The sequence below is a fragment of the Homarus americanus genome, unplaced genomic scaffold, assembly GCF_018991925.1.
Source record: "Homarus americanus isolate GMGI-L3 unplaced genomic scaffold, GMGI_Hamer_2.0 scaffold11150, whole genome shotgun sequence".
NCBI lineage: Eukaryota > Metazoa > Arthropoda > Malacostraca > Decapoda > Nephropidae > Homarus > Homarus americanus.
The window spans coordinates 663,111-684,241 of record NW_024720555.1 but is presented as its reverse complement, the minus strand read 5'-3'; the positions used below and the strand labels follow the sequence as shown (position 1 = coordinate 684,241).

Genomic DNA, 21,131 nt, shown 5'->3' with positions numbered 1-21,131 from the left:
TATTTTCAGCCTTCTGGCTGCCAGCTCTTTCAAACAATTATTATTATTATTATTATTACACACACAGTCTTATTTCGTAAATGGACGGGAGAAGGTGAGTCCCTCCCTAACAGGTCTTTCTGCCTCACCTTCACCCCTACACCCCACCCTCTGACATACCTCACCCCTCACTACACCCTCACCCCCCTACACTCCACCCCTCCTACACACCCCTCCACCCTCCACCTCCCCCCTCACCCCTCACACCCCTCACCCCTACGACACCCTCACCCCTCCCCACCTCACCCCCCTACACCTCACCCCTCTTTCCACCCCTCCTCCTCTCACCCCTCCCTACACCCCTCACCCCCCCCTCACCCCTCCCACTCCCCCCCCTACACCTCCCCTCCCCCTCACCCCTCCCTACACCCCTCCACCCCTCCCCTCCCCTCCACCCCTGCCCCTCACCCCTCCCTACAGTAGGGTGTGTGTGTGTGTAATAATTAACAGTTTATTGAAAAAGTTCTGCAGCTCAGACTGAACATTGGACATAAATGACTTATTACATACATTGGTGGTTTTAACAAAAGCCTTCATTAGAAAGGTGAAGGAACATACAGTGAACATACAGATTAATGTGGGGTGAACAGCAAACTCGTAGTGTAGTAACTCCCTCCCAGATGGTGTTATGGGGGCATCACGTCAGTAGTAATTCCCTCACGGTGGTGTTATGAGACCTCGTGGTGTAGTAATTCCCTACAGATGGTGGTGTGTGTGTGTGTGGACGCAACCAGGATGAATGGTGGTCATGTGGGTGGTTCATGAGGACGGAACTACTCCTCCACCACGGGGAATGTGGCAGAGTGACGGAGGTGATGACTGACGGGGGGTGATGTGACAGGGTGGTGGAGTGACGAGAGGTGTGGTGGTGACAGAGGTGGTGAGTGACGGGGTGGTGAGTAGTGGGAAATTCAGAGGCGTTAGCATGGGGTATGAATGAGCCAGTCTCTCAGTCGACCTCTTCTCCTCCTCTCCACCCCCTCTCCTCCCCCCTCCTCCTCCTCTTCCCCCCCCCTCCTCCTCCTCCTCCATTGTTGTCAGCGTGGGGGCGATAAGTTGTTTACAATGGTAGAATTCGACTTTTAGTGGTGACTGGGAGAGGAACGGATGTGTTGGGGGGGAGGGGTGAAGGAGGAAGGAGAGGAGAGGAAGGGAGGAGGGAGGGTGTGGGGAGGGCAGGAAGGAGGGTGTGTGGGGAGGGCAGGAGGGGATGTGGGGGAGGGCAGGGAGAGAGGGGGTGTGTGGGGAGGGAGGGCAGGAAGGGGAGGATGTGGGGAGGGCAGAGGGAGGTTGGGGGCAGAAAGGGAGGGTGTGTGGGGGAGGGCAGGAGGGGTGTGTGGGGGGAGGGCAGGAGTGTGTGGGGAGGGCAGAAAGGGAGGTTTGGGAGGGAGGAAGGGAGGGTGTGTGGGGAGGGAGGAAGAGTAGGAATGTGGGGCAGAGTGAAGGGCCTCACGTCAGTCACCAGCTGGGTTCGACCCTCCTCTGTGCCTTGTCCCTCCCAGTGGGGCCATTCCTTTGGGACCACGCCTGCCCTGGGGACCATGTATGTGCAGGACATAATATATGCCTTGGGAGACCACATCAGCCTGTGGGGTGTTCTGGGGGCCACACCTGTCAGAGGACCCCGCCCACCCACAGATCGTTACCTAGATCACTACTTGTGGTAGGTGGTGTTGGACCAGCACACCCCTCCCAGCTCTACCACGAGAGTTCCTTCCATTAGGGCTGGAGGCAGATGGGGACCACACGTCCTTCTGATGTAGCTCTCATAATGAGTGTTTGGCGTCCTTACTGACCCTCACACATATAATAATGGCTGCAGCTCCTGGACCTCACAGACCAGGATCTTTACTCGTGATATTTATTACACACGAGGAGTTGTGTTGATCTTTTGCTCTCATGCCTGATGCTGTGTTGGCCGGTGCCTGTCATCCATCTTGTGGCGGAGGTTGTGTGGCCGCCATTGTCAAGAGAAGAATGTTGATGGGTAGGTGGACTGCCATTCCAGTGAGGACGGACCTGCCCTGGGGTGTTTCTGACGTCCAGTGTTGGACAAGCCCTCACCTGGGGTCCTTAGGGGGACGTAGGGTGTCACTCACACACTGCCCCAACTAGTAGTGTTTACTCACCCCCTCTGGTGGTGGTAACAGTGTTGTGTCCTCTACTTTCGTTTGTGGCATTAATGGCGCGGAGTGGGTTAAGCGGTTGGTGGGTTGAACATAGTTTATAGGACCAGGTGAACTGGTACTGCTCCAGTTAACCAGGTGAGAATCTTGGTGCCTGGGGGAGTGTGTTGAGGGGCAGCGAGCCTCGCTCTAACACTCCACTCAACCATCAGTTTTACTTTCCAGGGTGTGGGAGGCTCGAGTCACCCCCGTGAACTATTAGAGGACCGGATCACGTTCACATGACTGTATTGTTTAGGTTCAGGAGGTTCAAATTAGCTTCTTAAGACAGGATAAATGCCAGTATACAAGAACCTTGAGTCTGCTTTATAAACAATAAAGATTCAAATCCTCTCCGCCAGACAATCGGGACTTTGACTTTGCTTTGTTAAAAACGAGAAAAGTTCAAGTTTACTTGATGAACAGCGTGAAGGTTGAGGTCTGGCTCTCACCTCACAACTTCCCAGAAAGAGAAGCCTTGGCGTGTTGTGCTCCCGCCAGGGTAACCAGCTTATTCTAACTAAAGAGTACACGTGGATTACGGCGGCACAACTGGTGGATAGTTTATTTTATCTCCTATTTATTCTCTTCCCTCTTATCCCATCTGCGTCTGGTGGAAGAAGGAGCAGAAACCTTAGAGTAGAAGAGAGATAAGATAAACTGATGCATGATAAACGTAGAGACTAACAGTGAGAAGACTAAAGAAATAATACAAATGAAGACAGGATTGCGTGAAGGTGGTGACGGGCCTCAGGTGAGTGTCGTGTCATGTCCATACACATAACAGATACACCTCCATGTCCTCCTCACCTCTCCTCCTCCTCCTCAACCTTACCTCTTCTCTTCCTCCTTACCTCTCCTCTCATCTACCTCCCTCCCTTACCTCACCTCTTCTCCTGCACCTCACGTATCCTCCTCCTCACCTCTGCACCTCACCTCTCCTTCACCTCCTCACCTCCCCACCTCACCTCTCCTCCTCCACACCTCACCTCTCCACCTCACCTCTCCTCCACCACCTCACGTCTCCTCCTCCTCCTCCTCATCACCTCTCCTCCTACACCACCTCACGTCTCCTCCTCCTCATCACCTCTCCTCCTCCACACCTCACCTCTCCCACCTCCATCTCCTCCCTCCTCCTCATCCTCTTCTCCCTCCTCATCACCTCTCCTCCTCCCTCCCTTTCCCCCTCCCACCTCTCCTCACCACCTCACATCTCTCCTCCTCCTCCTCCTCATCACCTCTCCTCCTACACACCTCATCTCCTCCATCTCATGTCCTCTCTCCTCCCACCTCACCTCTCCTCCCTCATCCTGACACTAACAATCGTACGTAAATGTCTGTGACGCCTTGTTGTAGTGAGCTGTGTGACTGATATGATGGAGGTGGAGTGGAGTGGAGTGAGTGGAGGTTTGTGTGGAGAAGGTGATTTAGGTGGAGTATTGTCTCCACCCAGAAGGAGTGTGGAGGGAGGGTAGAGGAGAGAAGGACGGAGGGAAAGGTAGGGAGTGGAGGGAGGGAAGGAAGGAGGGAGTGGAGGAAAGAAGGGGAGGGAAGGAGGGAGGTAGGAAGGAAGGAAGGAAGGAGGAAGGGAAGGTGAAGTATAAGTGAGTGGAGAGAAGTTAGTGAAGGAGGGGGGAGGTAGGAAGGAAGGAGGGAGGGGAAGGAAGGGGGGAGTGGAGGGAGGGAGGGAGGGGTGTGTGGTAACGGTGAGTGAAGGTGTTCAAGGTCTGTCAGGCAGGAGTCTTGTTACCATTGTTTCATTATGGCGGAGGTGATGTGACGACCCTCCTCTTCCTTCTCCTCCTCTTCCGTTTCCTTCTCCTCTTCCCCTTCTTCCTCTTCTTCTTCTCTTCGTTCTTGTCTTCCTCATCTTCCTCTTTTCCCTCCTCCTCTTCCTTTTCCTCCTTCCCGCTCCTTCCTCCTTCTCTTCCCCTTCCTTCACCACCACCACAGTCATGACCTCGAGGACTCAGAGGGCTGCTGGCTGTAGTACTTGTATATAATGTGTATAATTAGTGTGTGTACCTTTTGTTATGTGTACACTTGTGATTGTCGTGTATGTATGTATGCGAGAGACTGTTATTGCTTGTATTGTTCTTTTGTTATTGTTGTTGTTAGTAGGAGCATTGTTTTGTTGGTATTATCTTCAAAATCTGTAAGAACTAAGCTTTATTAAACCATATATGATCGTTAACCACAATGCTCACTTCGACACACCCACCTCTCTCTCTCTCTCATACACCTTAAAGCAGTGAGGCAGTAATGAGAGCTGTTGAAATTCACTGAGTAAATTTATCAGGACAGCGCGTGTTTATCTCGTCAGCGATAACCTATTAAATATTTATTCTTTAAACAGCGTGTAATTATAAGCTTCATTCGGTAAATCAAGCATTGGTACCCCTTGTTTTTCTTGCCAACCCCGCTAGCTATTACCTCAACTCTCTGTATACTTATATATTCTAGTAAGTTCGTTAAAGATGCTTTTAAGATATATGTTGATACGTTTTTATTATTTTTACATTATTTTCCCTGTTGTTATCATTATTATTGGTATTATTTTGGGTTAAGGTGGAATATCCTGTTTTTTTATGTATTATCCCGTTCCGAGCGTGAAATATCCTGAATCCAGATTTTCAAGGATTCATGTATCGGAATTCCCCGTCCTCTCTCGCCTCCGCCTCCTCTCCTTGGCGACCACGACACCGCCTACCTAACTGGTTCTCTCCGCCTCCGACACAAAGTTCCCTGGTTAGGATAGTGATGGTGGAGTCGATACTGCTCTCGAGTCTTTACTGTAACTTGAGGATTAGTTACATCTCAGTGTGTGTGTGTGTGTGTGTGTGTGTGTGTGTGTGTGTGTGTGTGTGTGTGTGTGTCAAGTTGATGGATTTTACTTTTTATTGATGGGCGGCAATGTTTGGTGTGGGTGGTGAGAGGGGCGTCGTGGGTGGTGAGAGGGGCGTCGTGGGTGGTGAGGGCGTCGGGTGGTGAGAGGGCGTCTGGGTGGTGAGAGGATGTCGTGGGTGGTGAGAGGGGTGTCATGTGGTGTGGGGCGTCGTGGGTGGAGAAAGGGTGATGTGGGCGGTGCGGCCGGTGAGAAGGACGTCACAGGTGAAGAGAGGGGCGTCGTGGGTGGTGAGAGGGGCGTTTTGGATGGTGAGAGGGGCGTTGTGGGCGGCGTGGGTGATGAGAAGGTGATGTGGGTGGGTGGGAGAACGTTACCTTGAAGAGTTCCTGGCAGTAGTAGAATAGCGAGGATGTGGTGCCCTGGCCCGCCCCCTGTACAGGTACCAAACTGCGTCTACCTCCCCCACCACACCACCTGCACCACAACCACACCATCTGTACCACAACCACACCATCTGTACCACAACCACACCACCTGTACCACAACCACACCACCTGTACCACAACCACACCACCTGTACCATAACCACCCCATCTGTACCACAACCACACCACCTGTACCTCTCTGCATTCTCACACTAACACTTCACACATGCCATCATCTGCACACACACACACACACGGCTGATTACATAAAGGCACTTGAGAGTTCAGTATGTAAGTGTTGTTTAGGTATTGGTGGCAGCCTAGTGGATTATCCTATGATTCCGCTCTGTTTTGTTTTCATATAATAGATCTTTTTCTGTCGGATTATTTCTTGTAAACATCTAAAGGAAATAAGAAGTTTTTATTATGGCCAGTCACTCCATTTGTTAATACTGTCTCCTACACTGTCAGTTAACACTACACTGTCAGCATACTTTACTGTCAGAAGACTACACTACACTATCAATGCACTACATTTAACTATTAACAGACTGCACTATCAACACGCTAAACTATCAACGCACTACACTATCAACACTGCACCATCAATACTACACTATCAGCACACTATACACTGAGGCGCATCACTGTTAGAGGCAGTGTAGTGAAGAAATGCCAAGGTTTCGTAAGGGTTAGAATTATGTGCCCAGGGCTGCCTCACTCCTGCTTGAAGAATGGTCTCACTGACCTTCACACACACACACACACACCAACTCGGGCCAAGCTACACTGAGGGAAGGAAGGGGTGTAGAGGTGGTTGGGTGTACAGAAGCAGAGGTGTGTATAGTTTGTACAAGGGTGTAATACAGAAGTAGGTGTGTGTGTGTGTGTTGTATCAGTCAGGCTACAGTTTCATGACAGCTTGAGTGGTTAAACTTTTAAGATTACATTAACAAGTACAGTTTGTTACCTCAGAATGTATATTTAGAGACGTGACCTTTAAAATGTAAAAGAACAAGGTCACAAGGTAATGTGTTGTAGTGTGTCTAGTTCCTGAACCAACACTAGTAACATTTAACATATAATTATGCACGTAGATAGAGATATGCCTTTAAGCGTTCGTCCCTCAGAGGATGAAGTCATGAGTCAACAATCTGATAAACTATGTCACCTTGAGTTGGTTATATCATAAACTTTACTGTCCTATACTGTGTTATGGTAAATATGATAAGAATTCTTTTTGATAATGAATTGGTTATAGGGAATCATATAGGTTGTCACCATCATCATCATCAAAAATTGTGTTATATTCTACGCTTGTGTACTGTAGTCTGTTATTTCATATTGCATATTGTATCTGGTCACACACATACATGGCTGTTTATCTATACCTGAAGCCATTCAGCAGTAATACAGTATTCTAAATCATCATTTATTAATAACTGAATTAATTAGTTAGCAGTATTGAACATTTGTTATAGTGTACTATAGTGTCTCGGGCATAAGGTGGACTCATAGATGATATGACAGGTGGAGCCAGGCAGGTGAAGACTGGGGCTAAGGTGGACAACAGTGAGGGAGTTACTGGAGGGAGTATCAGTACAGTACAGTACACTGCTGGCCTACAGGTATAAGGAAACAAAGAATGGTCATGGGCTTCTTTACTGTCTAGGTTCGCAAAAATATTAAAGTTTCCATAGTGAGTTACCTAACCAGCCATCATTGATATTCATAGAGTTGACTGATGCAGCTAAAACTATGGTACAGTATTAGTCTGCACAATACACAGATATTATTTAAGAAATTTTGACAAATGCAGTGTAATATCTTACACTGCATTAACAGCATCATATTTCCTGTCAGGTCTGGAAATCGGCATGTCAGGGTCACTGGATCGCCAGTCACCGCTGAACGTGACGTCTGACACAGCCTCTCTCCTCTCACCATCGTCCTCAAGCTTCTCAAGTGCCAATGGGGGGCCAGCATCACCCAGGTAAGGTCTCACTATTCTCCCATAATAACACTTTTTGACAACATATAGCTACAGTACTTTTATAAACTCACAGGTTGCCAGATATTTTAACTTATGTACTGTAAGTCCAATTGACAAGGAGTATACTGTAGTACTATTGGTCACATACTCACCTGGAAGTGTGTTCTTTGCCTATACTGTAACCCTTTAAAAAAAACGTATTTTGTCAAGTCATAATTCCATATAATATTGAAATCCAGTATATTAAGGGTTTTTCTCATATGAGTACATTATAATTTTCCCAAACTTGTACTGTACTCTGGATGGATAATGTTAACAATAAAAAAAATTTACAATGAAAAAACAAATAAATAAACATAATGCTATATGAATGAGAAGTAGTGGTAACATTGTCTTTTGTTTACAGTATACCAACAGCCCCGTTCACCATTGGCTCCAGTGGTAATATGCTCAGCTCCAGTAACAGCAACAGCTTAAGTACATCACCTAACCAGTACCCACCCAGCCATCCTCTGTCAGGCTCCAAGCACCTCTGTTCCATCTGTGGGGACCGTGCATCTGGGAAACACTATGGCGTCTACAGGTATGGTACAGTCTTGGCATGATCTACAGGTACAGTACAGTCTTGGTATGATCTACAGGTACAGTACAGTCTTGGTATGATCTACAGGTACAGTACAGTCTTGGCATGATCTACAGGTACAGTACAGTCTTGGCATGATCTACAGGTACAGTACAGTCTTGGCATGATCTACAGGTACAGTACAGCCTTGGCATGATCTACAGGTATGGTACAGTCTTGGCATGATCTACAGGTACAGTACAGTCTTGGCATGATCTACAGGTACAGTACAGTCTTGGCATGATCTACAGGTACAGTACAGTCTTGGTATGATCTACACAGGTACAGCACAGTCTTGGCATGATCTACAGGCAGTACAAGTCTCATGATCTACAGGCACAGTACAGTCTTGGTATGATCTACAGGTACAGTACAGTCTTGGCATGATCTACAGGTACAGTACAGTCTTGGCATGATCTACAGGTACAGTACAGTCTTGGCATGATCTACAGGCATGGTACGTCTCAGCATGATCTACAGGTACAGTACAGACTTGGTATGATCTACAGGTACAGTACAACTTGCATGATCTACAGGTACAGTACAGTCTTGGCATGATCTACAGGTACAGTACAGTCTTGGCATGATCTACAGGTACAGTACAAACTTGGCATGATCTACAGGTACAGTACAGTCTTGGCATGATCTACAGGTACAGTACAGTCTTGCATGATCTACAGGTACAGTACAGTCTTGGCATGATCTACAGGTACAGTACAGTCTTGGTATGATCTACAGGTACAGTACAGTCTTGGCACAGATCTACAGGTACAGTACAGTCTTGGCATGATCTACAGGTACAGTACAGTCTTGGTGACATGATCTACAGGCACAGTACAGTCTTGGCATGATCTACAGGTACAGTACAGTCTTGGTATGATCTACAGGTACAGTACAGTCTTGGCATGATCTACAGGTACAGTACAGTCTTGGCATGATCTACAGGTACAGTACAGTCTTGGCATGATCTACGGCGGTACAGTACAGTCTTGCATGATCTACAGGTACAGTACAGTCTTGGCATGATCTACAGGTACAGTACAGTCTTGGTGATGATCTACAGGTACAGTACAGTCTTGGCATGATCTACAGGTACAGTACAGTCTTGGCATGATCTACAGGTACAGTACAGTCTTGGCATGATCTACAGGTACAGTACAGTCTTGGCATGATCTACAGGTACAGTATGTCTTACATGATCTACAGGTATGGTACAGTCTTGGCATGATCTACAGGTACAGTACAGTCTTGGCATGATCTACAGGTACAGTACAGTCTTGGCATGATCTACAGGTACAGTACAGTCTTGGTATGATCCACAGGTACAGTACAGTCTTGGCATGATCTACAGGTACAGTACAGTCTTGGCATGATCTACAGGTACAGTACAGTCTTGGCATGATCTACAGGTACAGTACAGTCTTGGCATGATCTACAGGTACAGTACAGTCTTGGCATGATCTACAGGTACAGTACAGTCTTGGTATGATCTACAGGTACAGTACAGTCTTGGCATGCTCTACAGGTACAGTACAGTCTTGGTATGATCTACAGGTACAGTACAGTCTTGGTATGATCTACAGGTACAGTACAGTCTTGGCATGATCTACAGGTACAGTACAGTCTTGGCATGATCTACAGGTACAGTACAGTCTTGGCATGATCTACAGGCCAGCATAGTCTTGGTGATGATCTTTGCAGGCACAGTGCATGTCTTGGCATGATCTACAGGTGTTAGCACAGTCTTGTATGATCTACAGGCACAGTCTTGTATGATCTACAGTGGGCAGTGCAGCCCTGTATGATTCACAGGTGTGTTGTGCACAGCCTTGGTATGATCTACAGGCACATACAGTCTTGCATGATCTACAGGCACAGTACAGACTTGGTATGATCTACAGGCAGTACAGTCTGGTGGAAGGATCTACAGGTACAGCAGACTTCTGGTAACATGATCTACAGGCACAGCATGTCTTGGTATGGGATCTACAGGGGTACAGCACAGCCTTGGTATGATCTACAGGTACAGTACAGTCTTGGCATGATCTACAGGTACAGTACAGTCTTGGCATGATCTACAGGTACAGTACAGACTTGGTATGATCTACAGGTACAGTACAGTCTTGGCATGATCTACAGGTACAGTACAGTCTTGGCATGATCTACAGGTACAGTACAGTCAGGTACAGTACAGACTTGGTATGATCTACAGGTACAGTACAGTCTTGGCATGATCTACAGGTACAGTACAGTCTTGGCATGATCTACAGGTACAGTACAGTCTTGGCATGATCTACAGGTACAGTACAGTCTTGGCATGATCTAGTCTTGTTAAGAAAACCACAAGCTCTCTCTGACAAATGAGGGTAATATTTCATGTGAACATATTATATGTACAACATGTATAGTGTACTTTTAGTGTGTGTGGTGTATTTTTAATGTTCACTTAATATATGCATAGTTTATGTATGGTGAACATGGTGTACAGTCACCCACAAAAGTATTGTCGCCTCTCCTCCTGAATCATGAACCCCAAGATTTAGACTCATGTTCCTGAAGCAGTACACACTGATGCATTGCTGTTCTGTCCATAAATGTTTTGCATTCACGAGTCTGAATCTTGAGGTTCGTGGTTCAGGAGGAGAGGCGACAAGGCTTTTGTGGATGACTGTACATTTAGTGAATGTAGTACACGGGCAGTAAATAGGGAGAAGTTATTAAAGTTTGGGGTTAAAGACAGCACTCCAGAACATGGAATGTTGATCAACATGAAGCACTGACAAGTATTATTGATATTTTGGTTGAGTTTCCCCCATGTAATCACTTACTGTGTTGTGCAGTACAGTAGTTCCTGCCAGGTGATGTATTTCAAGATACACAAAAGAACAAACACGTTTATTAAACACTTAACAGCCAGCTGAGGGGGAAGAGACATGTAGTTATATTAGGGCTGCCAAACTCTGTCAGTGCCAGGAAAGAGATGTTCTTGTCTTGTAACTTTGATGATTAAATTTAACACAACTATTTTATTATCTAAAATACTGTACTGTACTTATATACAAATGGATATGTTGGTTCATAATTGTTCCTCATAGTGTGTTTCAGTAATCACTGCAGTACAGTAAGTACATGTACTTTACTGTATAAGGTGTGAGGAACACCTAACACAGATAAACTTTATATTTGCACTACATAAGCAGTGTTCAGGATTTAGTCTCATCACTCTCTCGGTCAATAAGATAAAGTATAGTTAACACATGTATGTGCTTCACAAGCAACTTGAGGCCTCATTTTTTTTATTTGCATTCTCTATATCGTTCAATTTATATTTCACCCATCTAATTTTGAATTTTATCCCAGTGTAAATGTTTTTCGTGTTGACTCAGCTGGCCTTAATTAACGACTGTTGGTTCTTGTGTGCTGAGACATACTTTCTCTTATATATCTTTTACTCACTCATCTTTTCACACCTTCCCAGCTGTGAGGGTTGTAAGGGATTCTTCAAACGAACAGTTCGTAAGGATCTCACTTACGCCTGTCGAGAGGACAGATCCTGCACTATTGACAAGAGACAAAGGAATCGTTGCCAGTTCTGCCGATACCAGAAGTGTTTGTCCATGGGCATGAAGAGAGAAGCGGTCCAGGTAGGGGCAGTAGAGGTGGGCTTGGTTGTTCTGCGCTGAGCAGACATCCTCAACTTTCTGTTGTCTGCATGATTGTTGTATACACATGGTGGATTGGGGGCCTTAGTCTCACTTATTGTTACAAATTAGGATAATACAAAAATGTGACACAAAATTGATATTAAGAATATAAGCTCTCCATCCACCATATAAAGCTGTGTAGTAAGGTCCTATTACATTAGTCATGAGTCCAAAGTATTATTTTGAATTAAAGAGTAACAACAGTTTGAACATTAACAAAACTTGACACACACCATAGTGTCCTGTGCACCTAGCACATAATTGTCATATGTGCACAAAGTACTTACTTGTTAATATATGCACTACCTGTAGTACATACTTGTCAATATGTGCACTAGTTCATATCTGCCAATATGTGCAGTACTGTAATCTTAAACTTGTCAACACTGGACATTGCTTGTGGTCAAAGTGATGATGCAACAGGACTTTATTATACATGAAGATAAAAAATGATATTTGTTTCAATATTTGTGTTTATTGCAACTTACAGGAGGAGCGTCAACGTACAAAAGGTGACAAAGGTGATGGAGACACAGAGTCATCATGTGGAGGCATCTCAGACATGCCCATAACAAGTATCCGTGAGGCGGAACTGAGCGTTGAACACACGGATGAACAGCCGCTTGACCAAGGGGTGAGCCAGTCTTATATCTCGTCTTCTGAGATTTATTCTGCAATTAAAAGTGTATTTACAGGTATCCCTCGCTATACGAAAGTTGGAGATACAAAAATTCGCTCATGAGGATTTCCTTAATTACTCCTCTCTTTCATGTTACGAAAGCTTCTCCCACATGTACGAATTTGGGTCGTGGCAAAACTTCAAATCATGCACCCTGAGAGTCAGAGGGGCGTCCACATGTCCCTAGTAGGTTAAGGTTGGAGTTATGTTATGGTTGTTTTTCAACTCGCAATTTCAGGTAGACATCTTAACTTTCTTCACTTTTTGTTTTACTCGGTTACCTTCACACATAATTCTACAGTATTACCCCGCTTTACGCGGTTTCACTTTCCGCGATTTCTCATTTACGCGGTGCCTCGCCAGAACCGAACTTTCACTTTCCGCGGTGCATCTACTCATATACGCAGGAAGCGGCGCGGGCAGGATGCGCACAGGGTCGCCCAGTCATCAAAACATTACCGAGTTCTTCACCCGCCACCCACCACAGCCGGCCTAAGTCAGTGATAGTGAGGATATGGACTTATATGGACTTTGAGGGGTTTGACATAGAGGCCCTGCAAGCCTATGTGGTGGATAGTGATACAATTGATACAAGTGACACAGGTGAGGGCCAATAATCTGCCCTCTGCCTCGGAACCAACCCCCCATCCCCGTGTGCCCAGCCATCTTTTCTACTAATGTAAGTGTTAAAAAAAATAATATTATTGATATTTCTCTTAATTATTAATTGTGTGTGCATACCATCATAAAATTAAGATGTAATTTTTACTACAACGTAGGTATTGTGTCTGAAAAAGTGGAGTTTGGGGGTCGGGCCAGTCTCTATTGGAATTAATCCCATATGTTCTGTTGTTCACTTTACGCAGTTTTCACTTTCCGCGGTACCCCATGGGTTCAATTGACCGTGTAAATCGGGGTACTACTGTATATAAATACTTGTAATGTACAAAAAAGTAAAAGAAATAACTACCATAAGGTCAAAAACATAGAGGGAATAAACATTTCTTTGTGTGTACGAGTGAGAGGGGAGCGTTGGTAAGGGTAAGCAGAGGCAGTGTTCCCAGCTGGGTTACGTTGCTATGGTGAGGCTTGAGGCCAGTGTCTATGCAAATGGCTGTTGTGTTAAACTTTCATTTAGCTTTTCATTTATGGTTTTAGCTGCATATATTTGTCTACATAGTATTTTATTAATTTTTTTAATGTGTTAAGTAGTAAATTACAGTAACTGAGTACTGTACTATTTATCATTATATAGGAAGGTGTTTTGTTGTTTGTGAACCAATTTCATGTTTCTTAGTGAATGATATTAAGGCTTTCTTGTCATTGGGGAACTGAACCATATTTTTCTCAAGTACACTACCCAGTATTTTATTATTTGCTATATGAATATTCACTTAATTTATATTTTTTTTTCAGGACCCTAACTTATTCATATAGCGAGGGATACTTGCATCTACAGTAGTGTTTCAAGGAATGCTCTGCCTTCTTCTGTGTTTCCATACTCCTATAATCTGTCTCACTTAAAAAAGCTGGTTTTCGTGCAGTTTCGTGGTGTAGATTAATATACCTGTATAGTCTTCTTCTCTTCTATTTTTTATTTCTTTTTACTCCCACCCCCGCCCTTCCCCCGGGCCCCATTGTGGGCCGATGACCTGTGCCTGGGTGGGCTATTCCCCATAAAAAAGAAATTATTTATACAGAGGTATATAAAAATTATTCCTTTTAAGATACTGCAGCTACTATTTTTTGTGGAGCATACTGCATAAATATCTATGTAAATACATGTACTGAATTTTGTTTTTATTTCTCAGGATGCTGTAACTAACATATGCCAGGCAGCAGACAGACACTTAGTACAACTGGTGGAGTGGGCTAAACACATCCCACACTTCACAGATCTTCCTGTTGAAGATCAAGTTGTCTTACTCAAGGCTGGTGAGTCATGACCACAGTACAGGTGTATAAAATACAGTAATTAAGCATCACTACTGATAATGACCATTTGCCCCAGTTTGGTGTGAGACACTTTTCATTTATTTCTTAAAAGTTGAACCTGGGTATTGCAACCCCATGAAAGGGAAAACCGATCAAGAGAGAAATACACAATGTCCATGTATGACTCTGTGGGGGCCAGTTTACGTGCTGTGATCTGACATAAGTTTGAAATATCAATCGTCCATATTTTTTCACAGGGTGGAACGAACTACTCATCGCTTCCTTCTCACACCGAAGCATGGGAGTCGAAGACGGCATTGTATTAGCTACTGGACTTGTGGTAACTATCATGTTTTCCTCACATATTTCTGTACAGTATATGTTATCTCAAAGGAACATTGTCCCACCATTAGAATAAAGCCTGGAGGACAATTCTTTACCAGAGGTCCTTACATGTGGCTATATAAGTTCCAAGTAAAAGCTCAGAGGAAGTATAGCAGTGATATTGTTTAGTTCCTATAAAGTAATTATCCATAGAATCAATGGAATAAACTTTAACTTTGATCTCTCTCTTTCTCCCTTTTAATTCTCTATTTCTATATATCTCAGGTGCACAGAAGTAGCGCTCACCAGGCAGGAGTTGGAACTATTTTCGACCGAGTGTTGTCCGAGTTGGTCGCTAAGATGAAGGAGATGAAGATGGACAAGACGGAGCTGGGTTGTTTACGCTCTATAGTGCTCTATAATCCAGGTAGGTCAGGGGCTACAGTTACTGTGTACTTGTGTTATAGTTATTTATTGTATACTTGTTAATTATTAGATGTTTTGTGTATTTGTTATTATAAGCCATTAATAGTGTACTTATTAGTAGTTATTTTTGTAGTGTATTGTATTACTCATTAGGTACAGTATTAATAATGTTGTTATTAGCTTTTTATAGTACAGTCAGTTCTGCTATAACGCGATAGTTGTGTTATTGTAAAACATCGTGTTATAGAAATTCGCGTAATAGAAATAACAGGGCTTATGGAGAAAATAGGGTTGGGTGCAGATTACTACTCGAAATCGAAAAAAATTTAGTAGTTAGCCTAACACAAAGGATAGCACAGTCTAAATAAATGTTACATTCATATCTAATAATGAAATCATACAGTAAATGTAACACTTTACCTTGAAAAAATATGAATATAACTTGATGGGGGAGAAGGGTGATTTTGAGGTAGATAACATCGAGCTTCTCTTCAAGTGTTATAGCCTTTCTTTTACGATCATCACCGGGAATGCGATCACCAGAACGCTTCTTGGAGATATTCTTCTTTACCATATTCACAGTTAATACCACAAAATTGGATAAATAGTAAGCAAAAATCGCGTTACAGCAAACAAGCGTTCGCGTTATACAAATATCGTTCCTCTATTCATAAATCGCGTTAGAGCCAATTCGCGTTGTCAAAACACGCGTTATAGCAGAACTCACTGTATAGAGTATTATTATTATTAGTTAATTATAGTGTACAGTACTGTTATTATTAGTTATTTATACTGTAGTGTACAGTACTACTTTTATTATTAGTTATTTATAGTGTCCAGTATTGTTATTATTAGTTATTTTGTAGTGTATACAGTACTGTTATTTATTAGTTTTAAGTAAGTACACTGTACTGTACTGTAGAAGCATTTTTGAATATCATATTAGTTTTTGGATCTTCATGAAGGAGAAAACATATAAGAACACCTGAATATTTGCCCCTGAGCTTATTTCACCTGTCTGGTAACTCGTGTGGCTGGGGGAGACTGTAGTAAGGTACAGTCGCTAAGTGATGCAGGTTATGTTACTGAAGGTGAGGGTGTAATTTCCTACACCTTTGGTTCAAAATATGAAAGATGTGAATTTGTTGATAATTAATCATTTGAGAGATATTGGGACAGGGGAAAATAAGATTGATAAGTTGCCTGAGAAATGGTTGAAACTGAAAAATCATAGAATATAAAAAGTTTCTCGGTAGATGAGGTAAGGCCTAAGGGGGTATAGAGAAATTGGTAGGTTTAACTGAATGTTCTAAATATTTGATAGATAGCAACTTATGCCATATACATTCTGTGAAATTACAATATAGATTATAATATCAAGTTTAAATTTTTTTATCAATTTACCTGTCACACCCAGATGCCAAGGGATTAACATGTTGTAATGATGTGGAGATTCTACGAGAGAAGGTTTATGCAGCTCTTGAGGAGTACACACGCACCAGTTACCCTGAGGAACCTGGTCGATTTGCAAAACTTCTCTTACGATTACCTGCATTAAGATCCATAGGCTTAAAATGCCTTGAGTATCTTTTCTTGTTCAAGGTACAGTATTACCTCTCATGTTCGCTCTTTCTCTTACGCAATTTTTTTTATCCTCTTTTGCATCATTTACTCCGTAGTATTAAGGTGAATTCCAGTTTGTGTTTGGTTCAGATGGCAGGAATTATATCTTTTGTATAACCAGTTGAATTGTCAGTTCATCCAGGGGGTCCTCTGTGGCATGGACCTCACCCACACTATGTCAGGAGCAGTGACCAGACCCACAGTGTAACTTGACCATTCATTTTGGATGCTGTTTGGTTACCCAGTTGGGTTACTGACCCATGGGTTAGGAATGTATACTGTAGTTTGTGGTCAAACATTGTACAGTATTATAGGAATCCATACTAAGGATGGTGGTTGGGAGGGCTGGCTGGAATTCTCACTACACACTCGGTACTAATTGTGTGCTTCATGGTGAAGTGGAGGAAAACCTTTTAGGAGGTTAGTTGTTTGGTTGGAATTGGTTAGATTTTTTTTAATGAAAATTACAAAGTTTTAATTGGTTTATGGAATAAACTTGCACAAATAAAATTGGGTTGTGGTTAAGGCAGATACATTAAATTAGTAAAACACTTGAGTCTCCTTGGACCAACAATAGGCTGTAAGCTGGTACTGTACAAGCTGTTTGTGAGATACTGTATATAATATGTTCTTCTTCAGCTGATTGGAGACACACCTTTGGACAACTACTTGATGAAGATGCTTGTTGACAACCCCAACAACACCTCCCCATCAAGTTAAGAAGTGATATACGCGTGTGTGTGATAAGGCAGCAATCATGACCTTTGGTGTTTCTCTATTTTAAGTTTATGCTTTGAAGTGAACCTAACTGAAGCACTTTGATAAATTAATTAGGTGTGATTGTTGGTGTTCTTACTATGAAGAAACTTACGTGTACATTATCCCTGTTGTGAATACGATGACATTTGTAGAGATAATTATTGGTCTGTGAATATGGTGGAGAAAATGATATCGCTGACGGTGTTGTGGTGAACCGTGGCTGCTTGATGTGTGGTACCTTACATTGTGGAAAAAATTAACACAGAGGAATGAACAAAATGTATTGGTAGATTGTGATGGTCCGAGAGCTGGAGATGGTTAAGTTGCCTGTAACAGTATGAGACAAGTTAAAGAAGAATGTTAAAGACAGTGTGAAGGACAGTCATAATGATAATGAAATAGTGTTGAGTGAAAAATAAGAGAAGGTTCAACTGTAAGGAAAGAGAAGTTATATAAAAAATGGGATTGTTTCTGATGTAGCCATTAATATACAGTAATAGTTTTTGTACATGTGAACAGTGCTTAAGAACCTTTATTTCTCAAAATTGGATTCTCCAGAAAATCTACACTATTTAATTATATATAATATTCAAAAGTTTGCAATATATTTATATGACATGAGTTTTATGCTTTTTATAAAAAAGGACAATTTTCCTCAAACTTAATAGCGTTTTCTCCCAACATTTCTTTTAATAGTTTGCGGAAAAACAAAAAAAAACAAAATTCCTGACCAGTGAAGTGAAAGGAAATGAGATATATTTAATTAATTTTATCCTACAAACACTTCACTTTACACTAAATACTATATTGAGGAATACAGTACAAATGTGTGACAAAAGTTTTAATCTTTTGCTCTTGATAATTCTTATGGAGTGTATAAGAATAATCATACATGTAGGAGTGTGTAGTAACACTAAAAGAGTACTGGTAGTCCCTGGAAAATAATACATGTTTGATATTGTCTCGGTGAACCTGCTTGCATATAGCTGCTATATATCTATTGAATGCCAGTTTTGACAGTAAGCATAATAATTTCTGTTGTATGTTGGACATGTGTTCAAATGGTCATAAAAGTTGAGAACACCTCATCACTCCTTGTGTAAATCATCAGTGATTCAGACGTTTGTGCGTGTCTGGTGCTCTCAACATTTACACTCATTTCTCTATACAATGTAGATATAAAAATCATCATGCAATATGTTAGAATCATCTCGGTACTGTATCTTGCCTAGGGAGCCATTTCAACTTGCTATGTGTTTGATATATGTTGTTTATCATGTTTAATAAAAAAACATTTTGAAAATTTCATTTGGTGTTGAATAAGGTAAGATGCTTCAGCACAATCATCCCAGTGTAACTCTGTACATATATAGAATATCATTTCATTTTTCATTCTGTATGTATTGCTGAATTTAATGTTTTAATTATTGTGCAACTTTAAACTATATTAATCTTGTTCTCCAACTGAATACAAGAAGTGTAATTACAAGGATTTCACACAGTCAGCAAACCATAAGAGTTTCTGTGTTAGTTGACTATTAACAGTTGGCTAACTCATTTATTATTTTAGAGGGAAGACTTAATATTATGTGGTAGCTGTGTGCTCCTTAACTGTTCATACAAGGGTTCAAGCCATCATTTTATATATTTTATATATATATATATATATATATATATATATATATATATATATATATATATATATATATATATATATATATATATATATATATATATATATATATATATATATATATATATATATATATATATATATATATATATATATATATATATATATATATATATATATATATATATATTAATTTTTTACTATGCAGAGCTTTCATACTTAATCATTTACGACTCATTCATGATCCGTTTGCACAAAGGTTTGTTTTACTGACTCTTGTATATATTAATGGTTACTGCTGTATACAATTCTTCAGTACTAATAATTTGTGAAATGGTACAATAGAAATGTTGTGTGCAAGACTATTTTTACCTCGGTACAACACGATTCATTGTCGTGAATCTATGGTGATGATATTATACGGTTAGCGTTTATTAACATTAATGTTGTCATTTTTCTGGTCACTCTGCCCGGTTGTGAGTGTGGCTGCCGGCCTCGGTGTCCTGAGGTCGGTAGTCCAGTTTTAAGTTGTCCTTTGATGTTGACCTTTCATAGCATTAGGTTATCAATGAAATATTGAACCATTTAAAATTCACTTGTTAATACAGCATAGATTGATGTATAGAACCTGGATTTTCAGTATTTTCTGAAAGTAAACTGTGTCATATACAAAGCTTACAATCCCTGTGAACTAAATTACTTAAGTTATGGAGAATAAGAAAAATTATCTAGAGTTGCTAATGGGGCAAGGTTAATTATAATCCTTGAAGTCAGCATCATCTTTCTTGTATGTGATCTTGATAAAATAAGTAATTCATGCCATTGTTTCTACCCAGACCTTCGTTCCTGCAGAGATATTCTTGTGCTTCAGACAGTGTATCTGACTTGTTCTCTTCTGTGGTGATAGGATCATGTAGAGTTTTTAGACTATATAGTCATACTTAGGGATTTTTCACTTTTGTAATCATTATTATATTTGGTTTTAATTGTGTGAATTCTGTGCCCAGTGCTCAAGTTTATAAATGTTACAAAAAATTTACAGTTGGTTATTTGGATGTCGCAAAAAATATTTTTGTTGGCGATAGCCAGCGATGAAAGTGACGGATGAGATACATTTTGTACATACCCCGGTAGTCTTAATATATATAATTTTAAGTGTTGTTATAAATGCTGGAGACTCTTTATGTAAATGATGACAATTAACCCATGCAGTTTATGATTTTGTGGATAGAGGGTAATGCATACATGGCTCCAGTGCTTGGCCATGAAGACTAACAAGTGAGAGAGCTAAAGACAATTTCTACAACTTATGTTTGTCAGCTGCAGGAAGCCACATTAAGTATTGAAATAAGATTAATCTTCAATGTGTTCCCTTAATTCCAGTGTTGGCCTATTCAAAGGCATGTTGAAATAAAGTGCATCTTAATGCTGAATATTTTGTTTTACTGAAAATCAAATACTTGAGACAACACATGTAACAGTGAAGCTCAAGTCTCACTCTTTCCTGTATAAATAATGAGTAAATTAGTAAGTAACAAATTCAAGACAAAACTAATATTACTAATATTTCTCAATATTTTTGATTTATTCAGTATCTCAACATTTGCACTCTTCTTCATTAAGGATCTTGGGCCAAAAAGGTGGAATGCACATTCAGGAGTACCTATATTGAGATTTTAATTGATATGAAACTTAATGTGTCTAACTACTGTACTTAAGTACATCCAGAGTAACCCCTAAACACCAAATAGTGCCTTTCAAAAGCCATAGGTGACGAGTAATTAGCGTTACAATTTACAATACAGTAGTGTAATTAAAAAATTCCAATCATCATTTGTTCAAGTAATTACAAGATTATCAAATTTTGGACAACAGATCCTTAATCAGCATGTTCAGGAGTAACTATAATGACCTTTTGAACAAAACCAAAGTGATCAAGATTATAGCCAAAACGGT

The 21,131-nt window shown here is 41.5% G+C and overlaps 1 protein-coding gene across 1 annotated transcript in view; it reads left to right on the top strand.

Annotated features, from left to right (window-relative positions):
• Window positions 1-20,608, top strand: part of LOC121860574 (retinoic acid receptor RXR-like) — a 32,729-nt gene extending 12,121 nt beyond the window's left edge. Inside the window, 9 exon segments of the mRNA XM_042357744.1 lie at window positions 7,341-7,470; window positions 7,877-8,053; window positions 11,571-11,736; window positions 12,287-12,430; window positions 14,287-14,410; window positions 14,668-14,750; window positions 15,020-15,161; window positions 16,578-16,762; window positions 17,423-20,608. Of these exon segments, the coding sequence (XP_042213678.1) occupies window positions 7,341-7,470; window positions 7,877-8,053; window positions 11,571-11,736; window positions 12,287-12,430; window positions 14,287-14,410; window positions 14,668-14,750; window positions 15,020-15,161; window positions 16,578-16,762; window positions 17,423-17,503 (1,232 nt within the window). The 3' untranslated portion in view covers window positions 17,504-20,608.
• The last annotated feature ends 523 nt before the right edge of the window (window positions 20,609-21,131 follow it).